The sequence below is a fragment of the Atractosteus spatula genome, chromosome 7, assembly GCF_055471065.1.
Source record: "Atractosteus spatula isolate fAtrSpa1 chromosome 7, fAtrSpa1.hap1, whole genome shotgun sequence".
Taxonomy (NCBI): domain Eukaryota; kingdom Metazoa; phylum Chordata; class Actinopteri; order Semionotiformes; family Lepisosteidae; genus Atractosteus; species Atractosteus spatula.
Window position 1 is genome coordinate 60,794,305 of NC_142712.1, and position 20,044 is coordinate 60,814,348.

The 20,044-nt window shown below is 38.1% G+C and overlaps 1 protein-coding gene across 4 annotated transcripts; it reads left to right on the forward strand.

The window, feature by feature from the left end:
* Positions 1 to 691: 691 nt before the first annotated feature.
* ice2 (interactor of little elongator complex ELL subunit 2) lies at positions 692 to 19,793 on the forward strand. 4 transcript variants are annotated; one of them, XM_088922249.1, is made up of 15 exons: positions 692 to 937; positions 1,863 to 1,967; positions 2,352 to 2,607; positions 3,254 to 3,373; positions 3,496 to 3,630; positions 3,962 to 4,084; positions 4,830 to 4,989; positions 5,196 to 5,380; positions 5,915 to 6,875; positions 8,543 to 8,709; positions 10,340 to 10,469; positions 13,530 to 13,614; positions 14,067 to 14,117; positions 14,919 to 15,180; positions 18,701 to 19,793. In XM_088922249.1, the coding sequence occupies exons 1-15, from the start codon at positions 924 to 926 to the stop codon at positions 18,905 to 18,907; spliced, it is 2,961 nt and encodes a 986-aa protein (XP_088778375.1). In that variant the 5' UTR covers positions 692 to 923; the 3' UTR covers positions 18,908 to 19,793. The 4 variants fall into 4 exon arrangements, with proteins under 4 accessions (XP_088778375.1, XP_088778376.1, XP_088778377.1 ...); XM_088922250.1 differs by having other exon boundaries at positions 8,543 to 8,655; XM_088922251.1 differs by lacking the exon at positions 3,496 to 3,630.
* The last annotated feature ends 251 nt before the right edge of the window (positions 19,794 to 20,044 follow it).

The following is a 20,044-nucleotide window of genomic DNA, read 5'->3' on the forward strand; positions in this document are numbered from 1 at the left end:
AAAAATAAAAGCTGTCTTGTCACAAAATCGTATGCCAACAAGTGGTCTTCTAATATAATCCAGCATTAATAACGACATTGATGTTTGTTCTGATGCTGTTTCCAGAACATGAGAAATAAAGAAATAAAGTTTTATCTGTCTACATTACTGTGGTATGAAAAGGCACTATACTGAGGTCACTCAATACACACAATAGTTATGACATAATAATTCTCTAAAACGACTTGTTTCCCCCTCACCTTTAGTAGTATCATTGCTGCTAAAGTCTTAAATAAGACGCTCTTGTGATTAAATAACTACTGATTTTGCTACTGATTGTGTATCACAGCACATAAGGGTTTAAACTGGCGTGTACAACTGACACTCTTACATTGTAAACATTAATTTACAGTATATTTTGTACACATTAGAAAGCTACAACAAACCCCTGTATTGATGATACATGCGATTACACCCTTATAAAGTACAGTTTGCCACTGTATTTCATAACTTGACAGTGGCAGCGTCACTTGCGGGTGTTTCTCACCTCCAGCCTAGGTGGCGCTAGCAGATGGACTGAGGGCTCTCTCTGGGTACCTGGCACTCTTCTTTGTCGGTTGGCCCTTTTTCTGTTGTTTTGAATCCCAGCGTGCTCTGGAGAAGCTGTCTGCTTGCGGGCAGGATCTTGTAACTTGTGAATGCGTGAGTTTGTGGAGTGTTTTCAGTCTGAGGTCGCGGAGATGTTGAACCTGAGAAGATATGCAGCAGGATCTGTGCAGATCCCTCCTCCACGTCTGCGTGCTGTGAACGCAGCCTGAGCTGTAAGCGTTGTCTCACACAATGCAACTAGTGGATATTGTGACAAAAACCACGTTTCCTTTGCACTCTGAAGCGTGGATTCAAATATTTTGAAAGCCAGATAATCTGACTTCAAAGTTTTAAATATGGAATTAAATTGGTAAGTTTTCTTCTGTTTCATTAAGAATTTCATTCATTTTGTTTTTTTTTATTGTGTGTACTAACTCTGAGCTATCATCATACACTGTAAGCAAACGTTGGATTTGTTTTCATTAGGTGGCGACCTTTTAAGTTTTATTTCCAGAAACAAGTGACCCACAGTTTTCTAAAAAGTCATCACTGTTACCGTGTTGGGTTAAAGAACAGGCAGGAACGATCTTTAAATACATTTATTACAACAGAAAGTTAAGTGCACCTGAAGGAAATATTTCGAGTTTGAGAATTAATAGTGAAAATGCCTAAAGTAACCCGTTCAGTGTTAGCCCACGAATCGTCAAAAGACCAATTAAATTACAGTATATGTTTCAGAATTACATTATAAACACAGCGATGTTTACAGTTGTCGCCGAACCTGTGACAGCACGAAACTGTCCGGGACACTGGGTTCGAGACCAGATCCATAGGTGCACACGACAGTCACAGCCAGTTAATTTAGAGGAAAAGGAGGAAATACTGAATTCCGTTTAGTCAATTCTATTGAACATTTTGATTTTGCGTTTTTCAGTGTTTTGGTCTTAATTGTGCAAGAGATCATGTTGTCTTCTCCTCTCTAAATGTATATAAACTGTTTTAATGACAGTTCATGTTTTGAGCACTTTGTACGTTAGATCTAACAAATGCACACGACATGTTCATACTGAAATCCTTAAAATAATTCTTGCGTTTGTATATTGCATGTTGAACATTCAGGTGTTTATTTTGAAGCTCCTATGACTGGGCATTACACACTTTAGACTTGTCGACACAGATTTTGTTTACGTTACCTTTTTGAGAATTATTCATCATAATTTATATTTTTTCCTGTATAAGGTGTTTGTTTTGCTCTTTAGACGAAGCTTTAATTTATTTTATTTTTTTTTCAACAGGGATGTCGCCCCTAAAAATGGCACTACTGTGTTTTTTTCAAGAGAGGTTTATGATAATTATTCTTTGGCTCCGAATATAAAAGAACTCTGGGGAGTTGCACTCAGGTGTGGTAAATATTCATATTCTGGGAACTTTAATATTATTTTCTTTCAAATACAAAATGTTCTTTTTTTCTAAATAATTTTGTTGTGGCTGAAACAGTCCACAAAAGTGATTTTGAGGAAAGTCAAGGAACAGGGCTGTATTTTTTCTCATTTAATTAGTATTGTAAATATCTTTGGTGTGAAACTTTTACTGAAATCTGCTAAAGTAAAGAAGATGAATGAACTTGAGTAAGGTTAATTAGACCTAGAAATTTTGCTCTTTGCCATTAGATATAAGAGTTCTTATGTCACTTGAGTGAAGTTATTTGTATATTATATAGCAACAAAAGTACGGACATTTAGACTAAAGTTCAGAAAAAAATATAATCTTTTTTTTTCTTTCAGTCCACCAGTAAAAGCTAAAGAAGCTACAAAAGAGCAAAAACATGAGGCTAATGATCTCCAGCCCAAATCCACATCTTCAGTTCAAGAAGAAAAGGCTCCTACTTCTGCTCCTGCTGATACAAAAGATGTTTTTCCTGAACCAAAAGTACCCTTTCCCTGCTTATCCGGACTGACCCAGGTGGAACAGAAGATGTACATACACATGTTAACGGCCAAATCCAAGAAACTAAATCCCCATGAAATGAAGAACTTCAAGGTGTTGTGTATTGTTTTGTGCACTTTCCTCCTGTGCTGAAGTGCGAGTCCCTGCTTTAGAAGCATTTCAACCATTTAATCTAAGCCAGTTATGTTGTCTTTGATATGACTTATTGTTGCTGCTGTTATTGTATGCTCCGCTGCATCTCTCCCTTTCCAGGGAAGCTCTTCTCTGGGATATAAACAAAAGAGCAATCGTTTGTTTAAATGTATCATAATGTTATGTTGCTGTGGCTACAAGGGTGTTTTATGCAAGAATGCTGAAAAGTGCATTTTCTTTGAATAAGGCGGGAAGGGAGTCCTAAAACCTGTGCCAAGAATATATTTCTCTTAAAATACCTTGTTTCTGATGAAAAGCCGAGAATAGCTTTAAAAGAGTGGTGGGAGATACAGGGTGTTCTGTGCTGTGGTAAAACAAATGTGGGATGTCAACAGTATCAGGTCTTTCTGATGAGAAAAACCAGTTTCCCCATGTTGAAATCTAACCATCTAGATCCACTGAACCCAGTTGTAAAACTCAAGCACGGCATGATTTAAAATGTCTATTAGGGAGCTGAAGACTTCGAGGTGCATCCCTCGGTTAGATATCAGAAATTATGATAATGAATTTCATTGTTTTCTCAACATTTGAAATATGTTTATTCCAGCGCTTGCAAGAACTCGTGCAAATCGAAGTGCCGGAGTACATGAAGTTTCTGCAAAATGCAGCAAGGATCTGCAAAGATGATTATAACAGCATTTCGGAAGGCGCAGCCCGCTACTCTGAGGTATTGCTCCATGGATCGCAGAATGTTGTGGGTCTCCCTGTGTACTGTAATCTTTCAAATGCCTGCTTGTCGATGTTTACTGCAGTGTGTTTCATAGCATTTCTGTCCCCTGTCTTGAACAGGAGTATCTCAGAGCTTGTAGTGAGAAAGTGAAGAATTACCCGGAGGTTTATGTCATTCATGAAATGACAAGCATGACAGGAGGCAAATTTAGCCAAGAATTATCTTTGAATTTTGAAAAACATCTCCTTAGTCTGGTAAGTCTGTGTCACTGTTTGTGAAAGTTCTGTGCAACAGCAGCTGTAAAAGCACAATGACAATGTTAGACGAAATGAAAGAATAATGTTTCTTAAAATTAAGGTTCTATTTATCCTCGAATTACTTATTGTTCTTGAGGTTTAAAGTGTTAGTACTGCTGATTGACTATAACTGGGATTCCCCAAGAAACAGTGCACAATTAGTAACGGGGTATTTTGTATGAACAGAATGTTGGGGAAAAAAACTTCATAAATGTTTTCCAAAGGGACTTTCTGAACATGCCTTTAGAGGTACACTGATATTACAGAGGTAATTGTCGTTTTTTTCTAGGGTCAGGTAAAGATGTTCAAGGCAAAGCCTCTCCTGAATGCCAAAGGCATCCAAATGGCAACAGATTATGAGAGTGTGGCGGCAGAATTTCCTCCCGAGAAGAAAGCTTGCATTGCGCACACAGTATGTATGAGACAGGACCTTCCCTTTATCACATGGTCTCACCATTAAGGTCTCTAAAGGGGAACACCATATTTTATTTATATGTGTTCTATTCTTTGTAATATGCTTCAGCTCTTTCATCAGTTTTAGTTAATAATGTTGTAGAGGTAATGATGCCTAAGAGTAAAACAAACATGGAAATGCAGTTGTAAAAATAAGAATTTATTCCTCTTTTTCCAAACGTTGTTGTTGGTGGCTAATGATTTGCATTTATTTGTATTGTAAATTCTGTTACGCCGATGTTGGTGTCTGTTTTCAGCTGTAGACCTGTAGATCTGCAGAAATTCCACCAGAGGGCAGCAAAAAGCATCTTCACTTATTTTTAGTACTAAACGTGCACGTTGGAATATGCATGTTAGTAAGAAATTAAAGGTGCAAGGTCAATTATCCTAGAGATTGGCAAATTTTCAAATCAACAGGATTTATTTCCACGATTGCTTTCATTAAAAGGACAGCTTGGTTCAAAGAATTCAAAAAGTCTTTGTGTTGGTCTGAAAAATTAATGAAAATATATAGAAGCTTTGCATATTATGCCTTTTGTCTTGCTCAACTGTAACACGATCTCAGATATCACTGTGTGTAAAAATGCTTAGATCCACAGGGATTGAAAACTTTGGACAAATGCAAATACAATCATTATTGTACAATATTATTATATATACGGTGAAAATACTACAATGCAAGACAATAATGTTCATTTCTTTAGGACATCAGCAGTGACTCGAATGCTGAAAGTCTTTGTATGAAATACAGCCCTCATGTATCTATGACAAGTCAGGCACTTTATACACTTCTGAACAACCATGGGCCAGACTACAGTGACTCCTGGGAGTTACCACTATGTGTCAAGAAGATTTCTGGGGAAGGTAAGAAATGAACCAGTGGAGACAAAGCAAAACTGATAACCTGTCTGGGTGTCAAGAATGAATGCATTTTATTTCCTATTAACAACTTGACACTTTTAGTTTAATTTGATGCCTGTACTTTGCATATTTTTATTAAGAATGAATAAACATCTTAAGAGAAGACTGTGCATTCTTCAAACAAAGCTGAGTTCCAGTTTGTCTTCCAGGTGAAAGTGTGAAGAAAGTTGTTTTTATAGACTCTCCCCTATTGAAGAGAGAAATAACTGTGAGGGAGAAAAATCAAATTTTCCACGAGGAAAGCATACATTTTTTGTTGAAGAGTGGCTCTTTAAAGCAAGTTTCTGAGGTGCTGCTCAATAACACAACTCTCGATCCTGTGGTTCCCTGGACAGTAAGTGCAGTTTATCTCCTCTCGTTTGGTTACTTTTGTTTGTAGATGGGAGCCTTCCATAAGCATACATAACCTTAACCTAATGGAGATGGAGAGGAGCCTTTTTAAATATATTGAGCAAGACTCTTTCTGCAGCTTTTTATGAAGATGCTTCAGTGCATCTATGTATGTTACTGTTTTTTAGAAAACCTTAAAATGTTTGTAAAAGTTAATAAAAATGACATAAATACATAGTACAAACTGACAGAAGAAGACTGTAAAATCCAAATTCTAGCTTCGGTATTTTATAAATGCTTGTGTGTTACTTTTAATCATCTGATTTTTTAGACAACATATTAAATACTGTGTAAAATTCAGGGGTTATTAACACATTGGAAGTTTCATGTGTACTACAGAAGCATGCTTATAAAATTGGGTTATGTTAAAACTGTGAAGATTTTTGAATATTTAATTGTGGATAAAATAACCATTTTTTGTACTTCAGTAACCTCTTGCATTGTTGCATTGTTGAAGTAATCTGGCATGTTTCTTCAGGACAGAAAACCTGTATCCTTTGATGATATGGAAGTTACCTTTGAGGCTGACTTCACAGACCTGGAAACGTTTGGCGAATCTTCTTCTTCCTCCAAGATGTCAAATTCTAAAAGTACTTCAAAGAATCTAAAGGCAACTGCATCTTGTAAAACACAGGAGGGGTCTCAGTCGAGTGATGCCACAAAACAATTGGGAAAGAGCTCTGCGACTGCTTCCGAAGACCTCAAGAGTCCGGATTCTAAATTGGACTTCAAAGAGAAGTCCTCTAAAGATGACTCTTGGATTGATTTCCAGGATTCTTCGACGTTTGACAGTTCGTTAGACGACACAAGTATAAGCAAGGAGTCTGACGAAGTGGATTGCAAAACCATGGAACCCGATGCTTCTGGTACAACAGCGGCTCGTTCAAGATCCCCTGTAATGCACCAGAAACAAGCGTCCAAGGCAAACCTTTTCTCCTCTGATGCGGATTCTGACGAGGAGCGTTTAGTGATCGATGATCCCCTTGCACGTGCCCGTTCGGTGAAAGGCGGTGAAAGCCTCTCTCTAGCCTCTACAAGTGCTGAGCGGCCTGCACAGGTTCCAGAGCCCATACCAGACACCCCCAGGTCCCCTTCTCCCGAGCGCGGGAGAGAGAACCCTGCCTCGACGGGCACGAAAGGGATCAGGAGAGCACTCAAGAGGCCCAAAGCAGGTGTATCAAAAGACTGTGACCAGCTCGGGCAGATCCTCAAAATGCAGTGCGCATTGCTGAAGCCCAGCTCAAAACCAACACAGGAGCCCATGTCGCCACAAGCCAATACTAATAGCTTGCCAGCTACGGCCCAAAGCCACGCCAGGCCGCTGGTGAAGGCCTGTGTTTCATCCTTCCTGGAGGCCAGCCAGAGGACCGCTGGAGGTGCCCTGGCTGCTCCTGCGGCCCCACATGCTGACTGCCCTCAGGCCTTGCCACCTCAGAAGCGTAAGAGCAGCCGTGCTTGGTTTTATGTGCGGGACTAGTTTTTGTAGACTGAAATGGGGTGAGAAAGAGTGGGTGGGAAAAAAAGTATTTTAGGAAAACTGATGAAAAGGAGGAGTCTTCTTCTATGGCTTGTCATCATCAGCAAGGAAAGCAGTAGTGATTCTCCAAGTTATATTCATTCTTCAGACAATGTGTGATGTTACACAATAAGAGCTGGACCTTTTTATTAATAAGAATATCTTTGTTTGAGGAAATCTTTTCTGGGATTAATTTCCATCATATTAAAATAGAATTCTTTATTGACCATGATGCCTTGACAGCAGGCTTTTCTCAAAGTGTTTCCAATGAATTATTTGGGTTCTGGAACTCTCCTTGCTTACTGGTACAGTATTGTGATTGTTTCCACCTGGATAGTTTTAAATGTTGATGGAGGGTTTTTTTTTGTGCCCTGCAGCTGGAGATAAAACATAAATAAAACTCTGCCAGCTGACACCAGCTGGATATTATAAAAAAAAACCTCCTCCAGATTTTAGTAAGCATGCAAACATCTGTAACATTATCCTCAGCTCACAATTGCAGCTGATCAGTCTTTCTGCCGTTTTCCTGCGGCTGTTCATTTGAAAATATCTTAAGGGTCTGTTTTAAATAATTAGAACGGGTTTGAAGTATCCTGATCATTAATTAGCATACTAATCCTGAAGTTCCCCCCTTAAAGGTGTGCAGTTACCATTCATTTTCCAAACTCTTTTAGTCATCTGAGTTCTAAAAGAATACAAGGGAAATGTCTGAAAAAAGAATTTTTATTAGACTTCAAATTCTAGATCTAACAGTACAGTAGTCCCTCGTTATACAAGCTTAATTCGTTCCTCAAAAAGTGAGAACTCATAACAGAAATTAAATTCCCATTACTTCCCATGTTATAATCTCGAGTTGGTCTGGAGAACAGAGAAACACTCCCTCAAAAAAACAAACTTTAATACAGCACAGAACAGTACCTAAGTATGAAAACATTAACATTTCTGGTTAATTATTCAAGTAACATGTTTGAAGTCATTAGCCAATACATAAACATTAGGCAGTATTCTGTAAGATATGCACTTAACACACACAAGCATTTATTATAAAGAAGTTCTAATGTAATAAGAAGTATTACATTACATCATTAGATCTGAGAAGATGCAAGAAAATAATTTTGGCCATGCTTTATGAGAGTCTGGCTCGTAAGGGTGAAAAACAGCTTGTTAAATGAAAAAGCCAGTAGGAATGACTATATTATGTATAAAATAAAACTCATATAGTAGTTGCTTGTATAGCAGAGGGTAACTATTTTTTATCTGTTTCTTCTAAGAGGACGTTAAAATTTAATTAATCTTGTACAAGAAGACAGGGCTTCTTGGTTTTTGGAAAAAAATGATTGCTCTTGAAAAGTAATGTTAGGTACAGTACATGGTATATTGCACTTATTTTAGACAACACAGTATGTAAAATCTAAGCTCTTGTAGCACATTCATTAAAGTGTGGCCGCATTCGTAATGGATGACTTCTAATTGGAGTCGTTCACCGAAAAGGCTAGTTCATCATAGGAAGGAAAATTAATTTGTCGTGGAGTTGTCTTCCGTTTTGTCAGCTTATGTTTCTGTTAAGATTGTGTGTGTTTTGCTTAACAGGGTTGCTTCTAGGTAGCTTGTCAGCAGTGGAGGAGGATGACCAAGAATACAGGGCTCCGCAGGAGGGCAACCTGGTGTACAGGCTCTACAGCCTGGGGGATATGCTGCTGCTGGTGAGGAGCACCATCGAGTCAGCCCTGGCCAAGACTAAGCAGGGCTTCTCCAAGGTCATATTTCTTTCCTTCTGATGAGCTAGACTCTCTAGTTTTAGGACATGTCTGACATGTTTGAATGCGCAGTATTTCTGTTCAAAGGTGCCGACACAATTCACGCACAAGTGTGTGATCTTGCACCAGATCTCGCCAGCTCGCATCTTGTGGTTCCTGAGAGCAGGCGGCTACGTTGTCTGGTGGTTATATTGAGGGTCTCCGTTTGCAAGGTCCAAAAATCACTTGGTTTCTGAGAACTGGAACAGAACTCCTGTCTGTGATAAAAAGATACAAATTGCCTTTCTTATACTTATAATTTCTGAAGCCAGCTTCAGTTCCATGAATTATTCCGCTCAGTTGTTTTGTGTGAAGTTGATCCTTTATTGTTCAGTGTGCAGATCGCAAAACTCAAAAACGGTGCTTTAAATTTTCCTTCCCAAAACTTGGGCGTACTGTACATTTCCTGAAGGAAGTATCAGTTCTCTAAACAAACGTCTGTACTTGAGCTACGTGAGCTTGTAGCTCTTTAATATTGTGATGAAAGTAACATCAGAACAAGGACTGTTTCCAAGGTGTAGAATCTGTCTCAGCTTGTGCGTTTCTAGTTTTTTTTTAGGGAAAAAATAACATTGTTCTTAATGTAGCGATAAGTTAAGCTTTTGTTAAAATGTGTGATTTGGCTCAGCCCGATCTCGCTTCTCTTTCTACATCCCCCCACTCCCCTTTTGCAAATATGATGTAGTTTCCTATGAAACTTTTCAGCTTCCTCTTAAATTCTGCTTTCAGTCCTTTAAATTGTAAAATTGTTTTGAAATATTTACAGTGCTGAATTTTTAAGTATTATCAACAACTTTAGGCCTCTAAAGGTTTTTTTTTGTTTTTGTATCCTTTCATAGTGCAGTGATGACTATAATGAAGTGGTACAGATTAAAGATTTAAGCAGATTTGCACACTGTAACTGCTTAAATTTTTTTGCATGTAATTACAGATTCATATGTAAAACTATGTAAATCTTTTCAGCAAATAAAGTAAATAGGTTTATTTAACAGTAAGAAGTGGTCTGGTATTACTATTGAATTGTCCTAATACAAGAAAAGCTATATACAGTTTAGGTGGGTAGCTGTGTCAGCATGCGTAGGCTGCAAAGGAACAAATAAAAGGTTTATTCCATGCTGAAAAGAGAAGAAAGGAAACACAACGTTTCTGCTGTGGAACCTTCTTTGGGTGTCTTCTCTTTTCAGCATGGAATAAACCTGTTACTTGTTCCTTATATACAGTTTACTTCAATTTTTACATTTGCTGTATTGATTCCACACTGTACAAAATATAATAGGCATTGTTATAATCACCAGATATGGTCATTGTTTTTTTTTTTGTACATTTTTAAAGAAAATGACAGATTCCAGTTATCTGGCTGCTTTAACTGTGCATTACAATTTTTGCTGCTTACTTTATATTTTGATGTTCCTAAATTCTAAAGCAAAATCCTGCAGTGATAAACGGTATGTGTAAGTTTAATTGTAATTATAATTGTAATTTTATAATGCATGTTATCAAAGGGGTGATTTTTTAATTCAGATTTACAGAGTTTAAAATCAGTAATTTTACCAACATATTCTGTATTATTTTCTTGTTTTTTTCCCCACAGGTTTTTCCTGTCTATGTTTTACCCAAGTTGGAATATCAGCTCAGCCATGGAGTGGAAATTCTGACAAAAAGTGAAGCTTGTCGCTTGTGGGTAGAAAAACTGTTGCATTCCAACACCATGTTTTATATAGGTAAGGCTTTGGAATTATTGCCAGTGCTGATTATACTTTTGGGAGTCTTTGAATTGACAAGATTAGTTACTTTTTACATTTACTTTTTACTTTTGTGATCTCTTCAACTAGTAAAACATGCATGATTGGTTACAGATATTTTCATAACTTCATGACAGTCTAGAGTTCGGACAGCTCCAATTATACAAAGATTGGATGATACTGTTTATTTGTAATTACTTGATTTCCCCAATTTATGGTCTATGTTTTTTATCAAACAAAACAATGGATAAGTATCTCATAGAAATAATGGGTTTACTAAGGTCATATGCCTTATTTGGTAATGGGCAGATCGATTTTTCTGTGTTCTCAGAAAAAGTGTGATGAAAAGCTGGAACTGTGCCACATGCCAGTTTTGTGGCTTTGCTTTGCTGAAGCCTCGGGTTTCTGTGTTTTTGAGATTCATTTTTTCCATGTAAACCACTGAAAAATGAAGGCAGCCTTATTCTTTTCCACAGTTTTTGGTAATCGTTGACGAGATTGGATAGACCAAAGACTTCAGGCCTGGTCAAGCAGAAGCAGGAATATTTGAGTGAATCAAACATACAAGGACTAAAGTTTACTGTACTGCAATTGTTTTTCTCGAGATGACTTGCTCATTGCACTGCTGTGACTGTTTTTAGCTTGTTTGAGATTGTTGCTATACCTACCGTGTTTTTTACATTAGTCTGTCAGACCTTGAAAGGAAGATTAGGTGAATTGCAGGAAGAGTGAGTTATCCTTTTTCCTGTGTGGTATGATGGCACTGCCAAATGTGATATTAACTGTACATTTATAGCTCCTGCGCAGGTTTATTGGTGGCTATTGTGCACATCATCTTCTTATGTGCTGATATGCTTTTACACGAGAAAAATTCATATTAATCTTTTCTTTTATCAAGATATTGTGTAAACCTCAAATAGAACAATACTTGTGTTAATTGGGAGGATTTATGTATGTTAACACTCTTCTCTGTCTAAACAAACATTAACAACAGTTCACAACTCATCTTAATGAGTTATGTCATAATATGTAAACCCTAAAACTGGTTCTGAATTCGTATTTTTAGTTTTTCTAAATTATATTGCTGTGTATACAATTTATGTGTTCTTGTGCACAGCACTTATGTTGAGCTTCACCAGCAGTCATTCCCGTCTTTAGAGTATCTTAGAATTTTCATCTTTTTTCCACTGTAGTTCAGAATTATTCCAAGAGCCCTGCTGTGTGGCGGGGTTCCTGTGTTTCCTGTGTTGGGTGCTCTACCCTAGTGCCTTAGATTTCTGCCAGGCCCTGCCATTTGCCAGTCTTTCACTTGCAATCTAAAGATAGGAGGACGCTGCACTGCTCACAAAGCCTAGAACAGCTTCTGTCTGCTTTATTTTTCACTTCTTTAGGCTTACATAGCCTCCTGTTCAGCGTTCTTTTTTCTTCTTGCCAAATGTGTTAATTGAATATTACTTTGCTAGTTTGATATCTGTTTTTTTTTCGTCACTGCAGATCATTTTTAGCCGTTGTGTCTTATTTCTTTCCATAATAATTGCTGGTGAACTCCCTGATTTTTGTTTTTTCTGGCAAGATTATTTCTTCCATTAAGAGCTCTGACAGAGTTTTTTTTGTAATTACACTGGAATTCAAGCACTTGGTGAAAATCTTATGGTCTTTTTGCTTTTTCCATACATCATTTACGGTCTGGATTTTACAGGAATGTTGTTTTTTTAAATCAATAGTTCTTTATCATAGTATCAGTTATCTTAGATCTATATCTTAGTTGTGTTCCTTTGTTAGTGTTCACATTTAATTCCTGGCCTAAACACCATGTTGCAAAGAAGTATCTGTAGCAAAGATTTATCTCATCTAGTATAAACACCACTTTAGCACCTAACAATTAAGTCTGAAGGGCTGTGTAAAGGGCTCAGCTCCTCCCCTAATTTTCCTACTAAACTGGGTGTGTGATTTGTAAGTTCACTTTGATGAATTGTCTGAACTATAAATGATCCTTGTTGAGATTGAGAGAGTTGTGACGCTAACAGTACACACCCTTTGGGTCTCAGGATCATCTAAGCGCAAGTTAAAGATATTTCCTAATCGCCTGACACACCCTACATGCTGCACATTGTACTAGTAAGTACACTGACCCAAAGATATCCTTTAAAACATTATTACAAAATCCTTCAAAGGCATTAAAGGTAGACAAATCCTGTATTTTAGTTGGTTTGATTTTGAACAGAAAAATGAACTTGAACTATTATCATTTTATTTTACTAACTTGCTTTCATTGCCTAATATACTAGCCTGTGAACTTATTGTTGTAGCATTTGTATTAACCGTATTCCTGTAGGTTGAAAAGAATTTCTTAAATACATAAGGTCATGACAGCCTTAGAAGAAGACAGGAATTTCTGACTTCACTCTCAAGGGTGTGGATCGGTGAAGTATCAAGAATGACGCAATGCAGAACACAAGCCTCAACAAGTTTTTTTTTCCTTTCCAGTTAACTTTTTTTTCTCCCTAGTGGAATGCTTGAATTAACATACTGATGTAAAAAAAAAAACACAATAGTTTTGTTTTACATGTTAGTTGATTTTTACAGTGCAGGGAGAAGGATTTCATATTTAAATGTCTAATTTGAATCTTTACAGTAGTAAAGTTTTGTATTACCCTATATTAATGTTTAAAAATGTACAGTATTTTGAAGGATTCTTAAGTATCACTTGTACTGTCTTCTCCGTGAGCAACACTGCTATCCAAAACCTTGTGAAGCACAGTCAAGCAAGCATGTGGCATTTCCTTTTAAAGTACTAGACTCTGGTTATGCAAACAGCTAAGCAGACTACAATACTTGCAATGGTTGAATCCACACAATGCATGTAATTGGGGTTGGAAAATGCTAAAGGCTAAGGGTTGGTTGTGTAAGGATATCGCTTGGAGAATGTCTGGAGACATTTGCACAAATACCGTTGATATTCTTAAAAACTGCATTTCTGTTCTTGCTACGAAACCTTATTTTACAGTCCTGTATTTGTGCTCTCTTGAACTTCCGCAGGACACATTGATGCACTTACATCAAAGCTGTTTATGATGGATGAGTTTTTACCAGACTCGAATATAAATGCATTTGTTGACTTCAAGTGAGTATTCTGTAGAGTCAGTACCATATGTCTTGATGCCAGACTTGATACATGAACATAAAAACCTGAATGTCTTACAAGTGTTTCTTCCCATAAGAGTGTTCTATGTTCATGGTCCAATTTTAATATAGAATTTTTAATCTCTCCCTTTCAAAATGTCAAATTTCCTTGATTGCCTGTAGATGATCAAATATAGCTGCATGCTATATTTATGGAATATATTTATGTGATTTGTAATTGTCATGTTTTGCTAAGTAAAAATCAGGATGTATGATGTTGATTCTATGAAGTCCAGATAAGTACTGTAGTAATTTATTTGTATGTACACAATTTACAATTACAGTTATCCAAGTCTAGTTTTCTTTCTTTGAAGTCATCAATAAAAGAAATGTCTCTTTGAATGAGGTTATTTTCATTAGTATTCTGTATTCATTTTGTATCTCTGTATTTAGACCAGCAAACATGTTGAACATACTTCACCATTTGTTGAACAAGATTGTTGGGTAAGTGTAATTTCTTTACACTAATGTTTTGCCTTTACAGATTGTGTATTTTAGTCATCAGGTTAACATAAATGCTGGTAGTGTGCAAGTCAGGTAACTGTGAAGCCATCGACTAGTTCTGTTATGAGCACATACATGTTTATGTAGTAATCCAACCTCAAAATGAAGGTTTTAAATGGCTTGTTAAACTCATGCAAATTCCAGTGTTAATAAACTGAAGTTTTGGAGGTTTGTTTGCACTTTTCTGCAGCTAATGTTTTGTCCTCAGATGATCCGAGTGCATTCTTCAGTGTAATCCGGGCTGCAGGACTAGGCACCAAGCACACCAAGCCTCAGCATGTTGTCCATCTTGAACAGCCTCTGTCTCAAGATTTGCTTTTTTTGTACCAAAAAGTCCTTTGTGGTTAGATTTCACAACCAACTTGAAATCACTTGTTTTTAAATTGGTAGTTTAGTTTTTCAAAATATATCTTGAACATACGGGTGTTCGACAAGCCCCTCTCCTTTAAAAAGGTAAAAAGCTAAAAAGACCAATTGTCCTGTTATGAACAGTTTAGGCGAATCTAGGCATTGTTCCTTTTAGGATTAAATTTGTTTGATCCTGAAAAAAGGAGCATTAACTATTTACTCCTTTAAATGGAGCAGCTGTCTCAACCCCTGGTCAGGCCAAGAAAGCAATTAGAACGTGTCCAAGAAAGTTGCATTAAATAAAACAATTCACTTTACAGGGCGAGCGTTTTATTAGGATCGTTTGTTTGCAGCAAGAGCTTGAAATGTTAAGAAAGTAAGTCTCCTCAACAGCTTGCAGGAGGGGAGGTATCTGCTGAGCCACAGAGCTGGAGAGGCTTTGGTCACCATTTCCAGAGCGTGTGACGGGATGAAGGTGACACGCGCAACTCTGAACCTGCACGAGGCCCATAGCTCTCCGCCTCGGGCTCCTTCCAGCAGTGTTGTGCCTTGGGTGCCGGTGGACTCCTCCCGCGTGCTGGACTTCCATGTTAAACAGGGCCGCGTCCCCTGCACCTTTCCACCCCGGCCCGCGGCCAAGAAGCAGGGGCATAAGGTATGCCGTTTTTGTTGCTTGAGATTCAAGGTAAGAGATTACACATTGAATGGAAGCCAGTCATAAAATTCACTTCCCCGTTTAATCTGTGGTTTGTTGAAAGTTTGCGTGAAATGCGCCACATCATAATGCGAGTGTCCGATACATGTTCAAGTTTTTTCATTAAATAAATTATGATTAATAATTATAATAAAAATAATTGCTTATAATTATATAGCGCTTTTCTGGACACTCCACTCAAAGCGCTTTACAGGTAATGGGGATCTCCTCCACCACCACCACTGTGCAGCCCCACCTGGATGATGCGACGGCAGCCATAGTGCGCCAGAACGCTCCCCACAAATCAGCTCTCAGTGGGGAGGAGAGCAGAGTAATGAAGCCAATTCAGAGATGGGGATTATTAGGAGGCCATGATTGGTAAGGGCCAATGGGAAATGTGGCCAGGACGCCGGAGTTACACCCCTATTCTTTTCGAGAAACACCCTGGGATTTTTAATGACCACAGAGAGACAGGACCTCAGTTTTACGTCTCATCCGAAGGACGGCGCCCTTTTTACAGTATAGTTGCAGGGTGATATGGCTGCTGGCTACCCGAACCCAAATAAATAATTTCCCCAAGCTTTAAGCACTTAATGTGTTCAAATCCAGTACTGAAAGAAAAATAATCTGATAGTAAATTTAATTTTATCCTTAAAGAAAAATCTTTCAATTGGATGTCTGGTAACCTTTGAGCTCCCTGTGTGCGAGATCCTGACCAGTTCAATTATTTCTTGCAAGAGACTCCACTGATTGATTATCCATGAAAAAGGGTACAGGGTATTGATTCCTTAATTGCTGACCCATGGTACACTGCCAGTGAACGTACACTCAAGTTAACAGTTCAATGTTGTTTATATGTGTAGGAAATTAGTGCGACACTTTTTAAAAAAATTAACTGTCAGTGTTGTTGTTGTGTTTGTAGTGGTAATACGTAAGTATGAATTGTGTACATTAGATATGGAATTCATTCAAGAATACCCTTCATGGCATTCTAGAATTTCCTTGTCCCTGACCACAGAATCCCTGCTGGAGAGAAGTATGTGGTGTTTCTTGTTTGGCTGATGAGGCAACCTGATTTATATCATTTAAGGCTTGTTCAGGATGTTTCCTTACCGCAGAGTGAAAGGTATTCCAGAGATGACACTGAAGTCCTCTTAGGTACCCTGCTAAAAAGAAGTAATTTACCATGGCAAGCGTTCCTGATGTCTTTAAGAAGAAATAAAACCATGTAGCTAATATTTGAGTTATTTTCAGAGTCTGGGCATTAAAAGTGGTATTGCTACTTTAAAGCTTTGTTGTCTGTGACACGGGATTACGCCACCTTTATGATCAGAGCTTCATATTTTAATTTAAAAGGGGTTCGGTTTAATGGGAGCATTAGGTATGGTGATGCTACTGTTTGTTTTTAAGAATTTTGGTTTCTGTAGTGAGGTCAATCGGAGGAGGTGTGATGTGCACAGTGAGTTTTAGCAGGGTAACTCGGCTGAGAAGAACAGCCTGGCCGCATGAACGAGACTGTCAGAACCCGCCCCGCGTAATGAAGCTGCCGCAAGGAAGACGATGGGGTAGAGTGAGGGACGCAAAAATAAATCGCACAAGGAGAGGGCAAGAAGCGTGATGTTTATTTATCGGTTGGTGGAAATGGGCGAGATCAGAGCTTGAGCTCCTCTCTGAAATTAAGAGTTCATATTTACATTATCTAACTGCAGATGGGAAAGAGGAAAATACTACAGGAAGTGTTTTTCTGTGTATGCATGTTACCTAAATTTAACACCAAGAGGAACCTGTGCAGAGCAATCAATGATAAATTCACCAAAAAGTCTGTGTTAACTGCTGTAGCCTTCAGCTCTTTCTGTACTGTGCTTTTATTTTGTTTGCACATTTCCTAAGAGTGTCTTCTTTAAATGATGATAGATTCACCCCTCCCTGTGAATCTGTGATTTGTCAGCATTGTTAGGAGCTGAGCTGTTTAGATAGAGATAAACCACTGCAGTAACTCCAATAAATGCCTTTTGGTCAATTCATTATCATAGTCAATGAAAAGCATCATAAGTAATGTTTAAAGAAAATCAGCCACTGAACCTAGCATACCATGATAAATCTATTGTAATGTATGAAAACGGATTTTGGACAAAAACACTATGCTGTCCATTTTTTTAAAATAAAAGAACGTAGTATGAAGTCAGTCTCAATGTATTGAATCTACTACTTTACAAACCATTATGCAATGATTAGGAATAAGTAATGGTTAATTCCACACTGAAATGTAGAAGGACGACATTTTGGCTGTCGATCCTTTTTCAGATAAAAGAGAGAGGCAGCAGGGACATAAAGTACAAGGAACAGGACGTGAGAAAGGGTGTCCAGGTGAAATTATATCTTTTGGGTTATTTTTTAACCTTTCCGTCCTGTTCCATTTAGTCTCTTCACATCTCTCTACCAGATCTCCCTTTGTCTGATTTTCACTTTGTAGCAAATGAAAATAAAAATACATGCAGAGCTTCCTCACCCTTTAAGAATGTGTACACATATTTGACCTACAGCATACTTTCTGCTGGCTGTTATGCAATCATTCTCTTCATATGATTACTGCATAGTGAAAAGGATTCAGAAACTAAACTTTTTATGCACAAAGAGGCCTGTTGCAAAATCAGCAATCATCAGGCCTAGTTGAGTAGCCAGCAGGGCCTCAGCCCCTGATAAAGTTTATGAGGTGGTGTGAGTCACTGGGCTTGAATCTGGAAACTGTGAGACATTCCTCAAACAAAGCCAAGATGCAGTTTAACTCTTGTGGCACTTCCATACTGCATGCTCTGAAAGACTGGAAACTGTGGAGTTGAAAGTGAAAATTAATTTCCTTTAAATTCTGAATTATTCTCTGTCAATAAATGACACTGAGCCACAATTGTTTTTTATATTTTTTCTTTGAATGGCCATACTGCAGCTGTTATGTATTACTAGTCTGTGCATATGCCTGTAATTATAACCTGTCTGTATTGTGATCCCTGTTTTAGACAAAATAATCCCCATATTTAATAGATTAGGAGAAGGTTTTTTGTATGCCTCTTTGAGACTTCCGTTACACAAACTAAGCTTTTCTGTGTCTTGAATACGACAAAACGCTTTGCTTCCCTTAACGAAGGCATTTCCGCTGCTTTGAGTTTAATATGAATGTATTACACAGATCTAAAAATCAAACTAGTTGACACATTTAACATTTGAATCGCTATCGTGTTGACTCAAACAATATGCCTACCTCAAAACTATTCAAAGGCTTAAAAGACAGAATGATCTACAACAACACAAAGAATATTGTGGTTTCCTTGGCTTTAAGTGAACTATAACCCTTAAACTAAAAGATCCAGAAAACTTCACCAGGTCCTGAAACTCCTGTCATCTCGGGTTCTGTGTGCTGCTCAGTGTTGCAGAAGAGCTCCAGCCCACATTGTTTTCCGCTGTTCCATGAATTCCTCTTCTTCAGGTGGGTGTGGCCAAAGGCAACGAGCCCAGTGCCGGCGCAGGAACGGCTGTCGCCATGGAAACAAAGAGCAGCGAGCCGCCAGCTCAGCCGGGCCAGCAGCCGGGTGGGGCAGCCAAAAAGAAGAAGAAGAACAAGGGAAAGCGAGCTAATCGGGCTCTGAAGAGGAGGCAGAAGAAACTACAGCAGAAGGCACAGGGCACAACATAGCGCGTATGAAAGTAAAGCTGAATATGGAAACCCATCCCTGCAGAAGAGGCTTTCTAAATTCTAAACCAAAAAAAAAAGGCTGAGGGATTATTTTGTTCAGGAAGTGTATTCTTTTAATAGCATTTATAAAGTTAGGAAACGTGTTTCACGTGACTCCGTTTACTCAGTTGACATTTTGGTTTGACCTTTTGGAGAATGTTATGAAGTCTGTCTTCACATATACTTGCAAACACATTTCGCAAGCACGTCTGTGCAGAATCTCAGTTATTGTAAATCAAGTTCTTGGTCTTGTCGGATTTAACTAAAATATGAGGCAGATTGTTTTCAATAATGTGTCAGCCGATCTAATACCTTTCCAAAAATGATGTACCTAAAAAAGAGCAAACTTAAAAAGTTGTGGGGAAACGTTTCTATGCTCTGCAATAGGTGGGCACTGACAGCTGCTTGTTTCCCATGGGAATGGGGAGACGAACATTTGTTGAATTCTGAATATGTAATCTCTCTTAAGATGTAGGTTGTATTTTTATTTGTTCCACAACAGAAAGGGAACAATTCTGCCTTGATTTTAAAGAATTGTGCTTCTTGTGGACATTGTGCCAGATCTGTGGTATTTCTTGCACTGTTTAAGACATTGTTTGAATCTGTGTGCCTCTAAAGCCAGCTGAGTTTGACCTTACTCCAGCTACAGATGGACATGACTGCAAAATGTTTCCAGTTAAGATGCTTAACTCTTTGTAATCATGTCTCTAGTTAGGACCCTGAAGATGCCATCGAGAACCACAAGACTGATGTCTCCCAGTATTAAGCTGAAGTAAAAGCTGTATTGTCTATTGAAAAGTGTACAATTCTTTTGTAAATTGAAGGATGTATTAAAGGATTGTTTTGTTACAATCTTGGTTTTCCTTTGGAGGGATCTTATGGCAAGTGTGTGTGTGAATGCAGTTTAATTGTAGAGTAATATAACACCCTTGAGGGCTTCTCGGCAATTTGAAAATGTCTGGCCAGAAACAACATACAAAGGAAAGCGGGCTAGGTGCCCCTCCCAGCAGGGATGTGTATGCGTGGGTTGTCTTGATTGAGTCACTAAATTTGTATAAATAAACATAAACTTGAGGGTTGAGAATGAGAACTGAAGTA

What these genes read in the sequence shown, in the direction of transcription:
- ice2 (XM_088922249.1), top strand. An exon ending in CTCTGGGGAGTTGCACTCAG is followed by an intron (nt 1,968 to 2,351) that starts GTGTGGTAAATA and finishes TTTTTCTTTCAG; the next exon opens with TCCACCAGTAAAAGCTAAAG. An exon ending in AAGCTTGCATTGCGCACACA is followed by an intron (nt 4,085 to 4,829) that starts GTATGTATGAGA and finishes TCATTTCTTTAG; the next exon opens with GACATCAGCAGTGACTCGAA.